General features: G+C 38.1%; 1 protein-coding gene across 4 annotated transcripts; it reads right to left on the bottom strand.

Moving 5' to 3' along the window:
* Positions 1 to 8: 8 nt before the first annotated feature.
* Positions 9 to 8,785, bottom strand: max (myc associated factor X). 4 transcript variants are annotated; one of them, XM_079831459.1, is made up of 5 exons: positions 8,570 to 8,768; positions 8,226 to 8,252; positions 5,057 to 5,164; positions 2,072 to 2,210; positions 583 to 1,965 (listed from the first exon to the last, which is right to left on the bottom strand). In XM_079831459.1, exons 1-5 carry the CDS (start codon positions 8,603 to 8,605, stop codon positions 1,778 to 1,780), a joined length of 498 nt encoding a protein of 165 aa, XP_079687585.1. In that variant the 5' UTR covers positions 8,606 to 8,768; the 3' UTR covers positions 583 to 1,777. The 4 variants fall into 4 exon arrangements, with proteins under 4 accessions (XP_079687587.1, XP_079687585.1, XP_079687586.1 ...); XM_079831460.1 differs by having other exon boundaries at positions 589 to 1,965; positions 2,072 to 2,195; positions 8,570 to 8,727; XM_079831461.1 differs by lacking the exon at positions 8,226 to 8,252 and having other exon boundaries at positions 9 to 1,965; positions 8,570 to 8,785.
* Between the last annotated feature and the right edge of the window lie 333 nt (positions 8,786 to 9,118).

Below are 9,118 nucleotides of genomic sequence, written 5' to 3'. Positions count from 1 at the left end.
GGTTTTTTGTGTGTATTATTTAATTCCATAAAATTTCTCATCCAAATTTATTCAAATAGGGTGAGTAAAGGCCATTCAAATCTCCTGATTTTTACCTTTGAATATGCAGAAATATGAGATTTAAAAGCGGTGATGGCGGTGAACATTTTCAATGAATGTCAATTTTCAATTATTTCTTACAAAGCGGTTGTATGGCTTCAGATAAATTGATTACAGTGATTTGTGTCAGTTTGAGCTTAGCATCAATATATTTTTAAAAAATCATACAGGTTTGAAACATGAGGGTGAGTGACAAATTTAATAATATTTTAAAGGTAAAATACATATTTTTATATACAAATAATAAATGTATGAATATACCTTTTTATAGCCACGCCAAGCTCAAACATGCTTTTTTCTAAAGCACATTTAAAAGTTAACTACTTAAATGTCCTAATTTAACTAAGGCATAATCCTGGCTTAATCCAAGCCATATCTGTGAAACCAGGCCCCGAGACAGAAATTGCAAAAAATATTATGGACAATGGAGAGCCCACAGTCAAAAAGCCTGAGAACCACTGGTATAAAAACCACACAGCATATGTAAAGGATAAAATAGTTTTATTTATATTCTCATTGTAAAGGTAGGCCTCAACTTGCAAGACAACTGTTGGCAGTATGTACAACATACCTGTAATTTCCATGGAATGGAATCAGAAAGAAAGACCTACTCAGATTTACTAATGTCCTAAGTGGAAAATATGGTAAAAGATACACACACACGCGCACTCACTCACGTCTCCTAGACACTCAAAATGGTACTTTTGTGGTGTGCAGCGGTCAAATTTCCAATAACATTTAGAACATTTACCTTTAAAAGTCACGACATGAATCTACTCTTTCAATATTGACTAGCTTTGTGGGGGGAGGGGACATCATTTGGAACGTTTATATTCCCAATATGGAGTGAAATACATAAAATACATGTTTGGGAGGCTCAGGTGACAGATGCAAAATATATGCTTTTTCACTTTTTAACCCCCATTTTTAAAAGAAAAAAATAATCTTTTTTTTTCCCCCCAACCTGTAAACTTCACTACATCAGGCTAAAACAACAAATACAACACAAGCTCAGCAGCCTTCCCATAAAGAATGTTGGTTTTCTTTTCTTTTTTAAATAAGGGATTTTATCGATAACATGTCAAAGAGTATCACTCATCCCATAGGTTTAACAAGGGGGTACATTGATAGATGCTTCAAAAACATTCCTTTATGAAAAAGTAACAAATATTTAGAAAGGCAAACCACTCGGGACAATTCAGCTATGGGTACGTTCTAAGCAGGCTTGAAGATATTCGACAAAAATGTATATTTTAAGCAGTGCTAGGAGTTGTACGCCTCATTCACCCCTTTGAATTTCCACCTGGAGGGATTGCGACAAGGGTACAAAAAAACGAAAGCATCAAGTCCTTAAGTTGCAAAGCTGCCTCATTTTGGGTTTAAATCATCGTTTGTTGTTGCGTGTGCCAGGACACAAGATGGACGAACAGAGTCGGAGAGGGAGGGAGAGTAAAAACAAGCCGTGTTTTCCGTGAGTGTTCTTCCCGTAACTGGCGTCCCTTGCTCTAGCAAACCTGGCGAAGAGGATTCTTCAGGCGTGGGTTGACATTCACTGAAAGAGATTGATCAAGGTGGATTGGGGAGATTGAGGTACACAAAAAACAACAAGAAACAGGCCAATGCTGTGACTCTCCCTCCCCTCAGGAGAACTTTGTGGAGCGGGCCGAGGATCCGCTACTTAGCTATCCTCCCCGCGGTGCTTCTTCCGGGTACGCTGTTCCTCCGGCTCAGACTCCGAGCTCGAGTCGGATCCACCGTCGAAGGCTGATACAGCGCTGCCCTTGGGGTTGGTGTACAGGCTGCTGTCTGAAGAGGAGTAGTTGGGCTGAAGCTGCGTGGTCCCCTTGACTTTCTCCAGTGCCCGCACTGGAAATTAAAGAGACGACAGCCAAATCAGGCTTTTCCTTCAGCACACAAACCTACTGGCACAAAACCACCAAGACCAGATAGCAAATAACACAATGGCACCCACCTTGTTGCTCCAGCAGGGCGTTCTGCCTCTTCAGGTCGTCAATGTCCTGCTGGTGTGTGTGGTTTTTCCGTCGCATGTACTGGATGTACTCTGTGGCTTTGTCTAGGATTTGAGCTCGGGATGCCTGTTTGATAGATTGCTGTCAGCAACAAATGAAAAACTAGAATTTGACGCAAGGAATGCAGTTTCATTGCACATACATAAACCACAAACCCATTTCATTTAAATAACCCTAATGAACACATACAAACAGCTTTTTTCTTATAGCTTGCTTTTAAATGGACTAAGAAACTAAATACACTGCTGAACAACCACCAATAATTTAAAGCCTATATTTTTCCTAATGACAATTTTATAATTGCTTAAAGGGTTATTTCACCCAAAATTTTTAATTAGCCCATGATTTACTCACGCTCAAGCCATCCGAGGTGTATTTGAAATTCTTCTTTCAGACGAACACAATGAGTTCTAATAAAAAATGTCCTGGCTCTTCCAAGCTTTATAATGGCAGTGAATGTTGCTCTGTTTTTGAGGTCCATAAAAGTGCATCTGTCCGGCATAAAACTGCTCCACATTGGCTTACGCTACATCTGACGACATTGCACACCAGTTACGCTCGTCAGACAGAGCAAGCATTTTGAACTGCGAGAGGCGCGAGCGCTACATGGGCTAATTTTCATGTTTGGGTAAACTAACCCTTTGATGCGCAAGTGTTTGTAGTACATAAAGTGATCATGGATTTTATACAATGTAAAATAGCATGCGTTTTTTAAAGCCACTCCAACAATCAGAATAAGGCAGAAAGAAAATATTTTATAGTTTCTATACTATCTATGCTGTGTCAATTAGCACTCCATTAATTATATACTTAAATCAGAAAACACACAAAAACGTCATACTGGAGCAATCGTGTTTTTATTTTCTTCACGTTTCAGCTTTTTATTCGGCTACAGCGAAAGCTGGATACTAGGGATGTCAAAAGTACTGGTACGTCGGTACTGAAATTTAAAAAAATGTGACGATCCCAGCATTTCTGTGGTACCGAGTATATATACAGTCCCACTAATAGGCAGCTGCTTTCAGTCGCTTCCGTGTTTAAATGCTGGGCGCCAGACTATTTAAATATAATCCTGCATGTTCTGCGCATCTCTGTGTGAGTGAATGGCGCAGACACGCGATATCATGGACCACACACACACACACTGAAGGAGGTGGCACACACCGGACGAGAAGTCATCGTCATATCATACGCCATACACACACAAAGGCAACCCGTCAAACTCGTTTCATTACGGCAACCCATCAAATAAAAGTTTGGTTTAATAAAGAAATGTATAGAAATATATTGTGCTACTGTTATACAGTAGATTTAGCTACGCCTTAATGTAATAATACTAAGTCTAACACTAATAATAATAATAGATAATTATTATTATTATTAGGTGTGCGTAGAGGGTTGCTTATTTTTCACTTTATCTTTTTATAAATAAATGTTTACTTTTAAACATCATATAGCCTTCAAATGTTTATATGAATGATTTACTTATAATCATCACCATCATAAATAATTAACTCACTGAATTTAATTTAATATTTTTATCAAATAGTTAAATAAAATAGTAAAATAGTTCCAGCAGATTTCGCTGTTGTACCGAAATTGGTACAGAGAACCGTAAAACTTTAATGGTATTGGTACCGACTACTGGAATTTTGGTACCATGACATCTCTACTGGATACCTTTGCCCATATAAGGCATTTCCTAGAATATCATAAGTTATTACTTCTAGGAGTCAGTTTTACACTCTCTGTGAAAGAGTGCCCTCTGGCTTCAGGTATGAATTTAACATTTTAATTCAGTGTTCAAACAGTGTTCAAAGTGCTCCATAATGCTTACATTGCATCATTTTAGATAAAACGTCAGGTCATATCTTGTCTCTTTGAATTTAAATCGAGATTTATTCACATTGGCCCATGAAAACCTCTACGTGAACACACTTGCCCGAAAAAAGTGCATTATTCTAGCCCCATGGCTACACATTGTCAAATTTAAAACAAAAAAATTGTTTAAATTTTAAAGTTAAAAAATGTTCATGCTGTATGGCTGAGAAGCGATAAATGGCCGATATTAAAACACCACAATATTTGTCTAAAAAGGGACATTTAAACATTAAGAAAACATGTCATGCATTAACATGGATATTAATTTTAAGATAGTTAAAGATTACATTAAACATCATTAATAAATTATTTCCGATGAACTAAGTGAGCGTTAGGTGACTGCAAAAGCCATAAACTAAAACTCACTAGAAAAAAAAGGGGAAAAACACTATGAAAAGATTTTCTTTTTGAGATTCGCAAAATACCTTTAACAGTGTTACTAAATGAGTGTTTAAGATTAACTTTACCTTGCCAGCCACTATCTAACGCTAACCTAATCTAAATGTAAAAATAGCACAATTAATAAGCAACACCAGGAAACTTACTCATATCTGCCGATAACAAATATTGTACCAATCTATTATGCATCCCTAGTCATGTGACTCAAAATCTAATAGACTAAAAATATAACAGAAACCATACACCTTTGCATATATAGCTAGAAGAAAAGTAGCTCTAACATAAGGGTCAAACAATTCTTCTAAACTCTTGAGCTCTATTAGATAAGAGACACACAAGAGGAAGGAGAAACCGCATATCCCCCTGTAATGGCTTCCTGGCACCACGCCTGTACATGGATCACTTCAATCAGTCTGGATCTACTCTGCCCTCAATTCTCATAACACTTGTCATTCACACCCAGACTCCAAATTAAAACATCATGGAAATCCTTAGCTAAACAGCTCATGATCACATTTAAACTCATCACATTCAATAAACAGTTTCAGTGTAACACAGTAGATATTTCATTGACAAAAAGCACACAAAACAAACATCCTTTATGCCTACTTGTGTTCCTCATGATTTTACCAATGACATTTACCAACCTTTTCCCCTTGCAAGGCGGGAACGGAATCCCGAAGGCTGTGAAAGCTGTCTTTGATGTGGTCCCTACGTTTGCGCTCCAGCGCATTGTGGTGTGCCCGTTTGTCTGCCTGCAATGAGAGAATCACAATGGCTTCAGCCTCTTCGATTGTCATGGTGCCATCGGGTAACAGTGTTAGTCATAAGGAAACATTTACAGTTCAACTAACAAACTTTTGTTTCATTTAATTGTAGACCTTTAAAAATGTCAACAAAAACTTGATTCTGTTCTATTGTTTTAATTAAGTGATAATTATAAAAACATTTCTGAGAGACTTGTGAGAGAAACAAGTTGCATTATGTCTGTTTTTTGCAGCTTATTCTTTTGGACTGTTCGTATATGTGAATTGAAAAGAATCTGTTAAAATAGAACAGAACGAAAAGATTGGAATGGCACTAGCCCACAAAAAGCCTCCACGTTAGGCCTGGTTTTAGTGCAGTGAGACTGTTGCGCTGAGAAAACAACATGGCCACTGGAGTCCAATGTCACTGGGCTTGGCCAAGACACTGTTATTACATAAAGGCACAGCTGTAAAACCTGTTTCGAATCCAGTGACTTGTTAACAAGAGCCTCTTTTGCATTCCGTGGAAAAAAAGGGCAAAACGAAAGCAGTTATCCAAATGCTGAAGTGCCACCGGGCAGCACAAAGACATTCCAATGTCTACGCACCACCTGGAAAGGCGAGGTGTGGCCATAGTGTTACTGGCAGATCCAGGCTGTCTGTCTGATGTCTAAAAGGTGACACTGTACACTGCCAGTGTCAGGATTGAATTACATGCACGTGAGGTGACAGACTGCTCAACATGTCAAGGGCTATTCTGCACTCGAGAATAGTCAACTATACTCTGCATATGGCTTCTCCACAATTCCATAATATTATTTTTATTATTATTAAGCACAATGTCTCCAGTAAAATTAAAGGTATAAAGGGCTATAAATTACATAAAAGAAAGTAAAATGACAAGCAGTATTACTGAGGAAAACTTTGAATATACACTTCAACATGCACTCCTGTTGTCTTGTGATCTCAACATCCTGATAAAAAAAAAAAAAAAAAGATTTCCTCCCAGCACAAAAAGAAGGGGAGATAAACAGGACTTTAGGGACGTTGCAGACCTTGTGTCTCCAGTCTACCCAATGAAAACTCAAGGCTAGTAAAAACAAGCCTGCTTTGTGATGAGTGCTATTTCAAACATCACACTATGAACTCCACCGACCCACCTTACAAAGACGGACCGGTCACTACTTAAAGTGATAGTTCTCCTAAAAACTTCTAATCATTTACTCGCCCTCATGTCGTTCCAAACCTGTATGACATTCTACTGTGGAACACAGAACATGTTTTTGTTGTTGTTGTTGTCCATTCAATGATAGTCAATGAGGTCCAATGTCATTTTGGACTGCATTAACTGCATTATCATGTTATGGACAGTGCTTTTTGTTTCACAGAACTCACGCAGGTTTGGACAGATCTGAAGAATAAATGTTAAAAATGTCTCTCTTGAACATCAAAAAACGGCAATGAAAATAACATTATTATGGTGTTGAAATTCATGATGAAGGTAAAATTATTCTCAGTCTTAGTCTATGGTGTGAAGGGGTCTACAAGCCCATTCTCTAGAGAAACAGAGTAGCCAGAGTGCATGCTGAGCAAACAGGAGGGTTACATATGGGACTTTTTAAAAACTCCCTGTGCAAAAATGAGTGCCAACTACAAATTGACACTTAAAATCTTTAAAATACATATTAAGATCATTCTGGTTTGACTGTGGTCCCATCCCACAAAATCCCAAGAAATGTCCAAATGGAAAGCCAGGCTGTTTTAAGTTTTAGAAAATGGCCAAATTTCCATTTTGTTAATTTAATTTTCTGAGAGACATTTAACAGTTTTAACTCGGTCACATCCTTTAAACCAAGCCATTAGAAATGTAGTTTCAAATTGGTTGTTAATTAGCTACTCTTTGCCATAACTGCATTTCTACAACAATCTCTTCAAAGACACGTGTTTTAAATATCAATCCATACAGCAGGTTCACGCACTTGTTCAATCCTCTGGATTATCGTAATGTCATAGTGACAAAAACAAAAGAATTGTGCTTTAAAATCGCAAATGCATGAGTAATGTAAGGCGTGAAAGCTTGACAGAAACCAAGCGCCTTAATTCACACTGGCCAGACTGGAAATATTACAGTTAATTTAAAGTGATTTTTCACAAATTAAAATTGCATCATGAACAACATGTTGATTTAAACCTGTAAGACTTTTAAAAAATTAAACAATAATATTGGGGACTTAAAAACTTCTTAAAACCATTGAAAGGCATCTCATTCTGCAATGATCTTTTGCGTTTCACAGAAAAAGTCATGTTTTGAACAGCACAATGACACATAAAATGAAAGAATTATCCTAATTAGTTCTCACACATCTAGATTGAATTACAAACCATAACTTCACACAAACAAATCATTTTTTACATATATACTTGTTTTATTTCTCTTTTCTAATCACTGTTTTGTATGTGTATTGATAATTTAGTAAAACATATATATAAAAAATTACTTAGAGGGGGTGGGACGTTCCATAGGTTCAGGATTAATATTTAATGTTGCTTATTTATTCACACACTGTTTGATCCAAGAAAAACAAGATCTCATTGGGGTGAAAGGCATGTATTATAAGTACAACCCTGCCGTAGTATAGACATCGTCCATTATGCCATGTACACCTGCTAGCGTCGCGACACACTAGAACGCTCGATAATAGGGAATTCGTTCGTTGAATGAGACGCGAGCGTTCTAGCGTGTCGCGCCGCGCACTCGCATTGTAGATGCGGCTCACTATAAGCCCTGCGCTCACGTCCCTCCCTCCTGCAGCAAGTGCCCTGCTGTCGAGCACTGAACTCCCTGAACCGACTCAAAACAAGCAGACTGTGTTCCTCTGCTCGTGGTCATCGAATCCACCACATCTACCCCATTTTAGACTCGATTCTGTCTTGTTTTGTCGTCCACAGATGCAAATTAGTCACGGCCATTTAGTACCTACCCGGAAATAAATTGTAGCTAATCTCAAAAAGAGAAGATATTTTCGGCGTTAAAGGCTAAACTGGATTAATTGCTCCGCTTATTACGCACCACAGAGTGAAATGTCGGCGATTCTTCCTGTAAGAAAACAGAACAGAAAGTACAATTGTAGCTACAGCTGCAAGAGTGATACTTAACTGGATAATGATGGTTGCAAAGCACTGTTTTAGTACATAGCATCGCAAATGTACAAATATGGAGACACGTATAGACTCGAGCCCGTGTGTAATTGCTCATCTGGCTGGATATTCTCATTAAACTGGCTAGGAAATTATTTCAAACGCTAGGTTGGCTAACTTGCTAACAGGCTAGCCTCGTATGAGGCTCAAGGATCGAAAATACAAGAGGTTTCACTCTCAAACATGTAGAGTACAAACACAAATGACTATACTCACGTCACTATCGACCTCGATATCATCGTTGTCGCTCATTCTTCGGCAAAGATAGATGAATCTACACGAAATGTTGTTTTGAAAACAACATGAAACGGGGCCCAAATCAACTGAACAAACAGGAGAGATTCACTGCTTACACGAAACGAGATCAACGGACTCTCCACACGTGACTCGCCTACACACGGACATTTACCGTGGCGTGTCATGTCTGTGATTGCGGCGCAAAGCATTGTAGGACTTGTTGTTTTTTTTTGGACTACGCGGTCGGTCGATGTAACAACGAATCTATTATGTAGAACTACAACACCCAGTCAGTTCGGGGTGGCGCCTATACTTCGCGATGAAGGAAAGCCCTTATAATGGGAATGACTCGTGGTAATTGTAGTTCATTTTATGTCGCGTTACCAGCAAGACACGTGGAAAGTGCTCACTGTTTGTGGCTAATGCGCTGATTACTAATACTACAAATATGTGTGAGTAATACTACTCTATAATTATTTTGTGCATTTGTAATATTCTTATTTCATTATTATTATAATAATAATACAA

This window comes from Gobio gobio, assembly GCF_949357685.1.
Source record: "Gobio gobio genome assembly, chromosome: 12".
In the NCBI taxonomy this organism is placed as follows: Eukaryota; Metazoa; Chordata; class Actinopteri; order Cypriniformes; family Gobionidae; genus Gobio; species Gobio gobio.
The sequence above is the reverse complement of the archived record's forward strand: the minus strand, read 5'-3'. Positions and strand labels throughout refer to the sequence as shown.

Coding starts and splice junctions, on each gene's coding strand:
- max (XM_079831459.1), bottom strand. CDS start 8,605: ATGAGCGACAACGATGATATCGAGGTCGATAGTGAC. Junction 8,253..8,569: donor ATATCGAGGTCGATAGTGAC/GTGAGTATAGTC, acceptor GTTTTCTTACAG/GAAGAATCGCCGACATTTCA. Junction 1,966..2,071: donor CGCCCTGCTGGAGCAACAAG/GTGGGTGCCATT, acceptor TTTAATTTCCAG/TGCGGGCACTGGAGAAAGTC.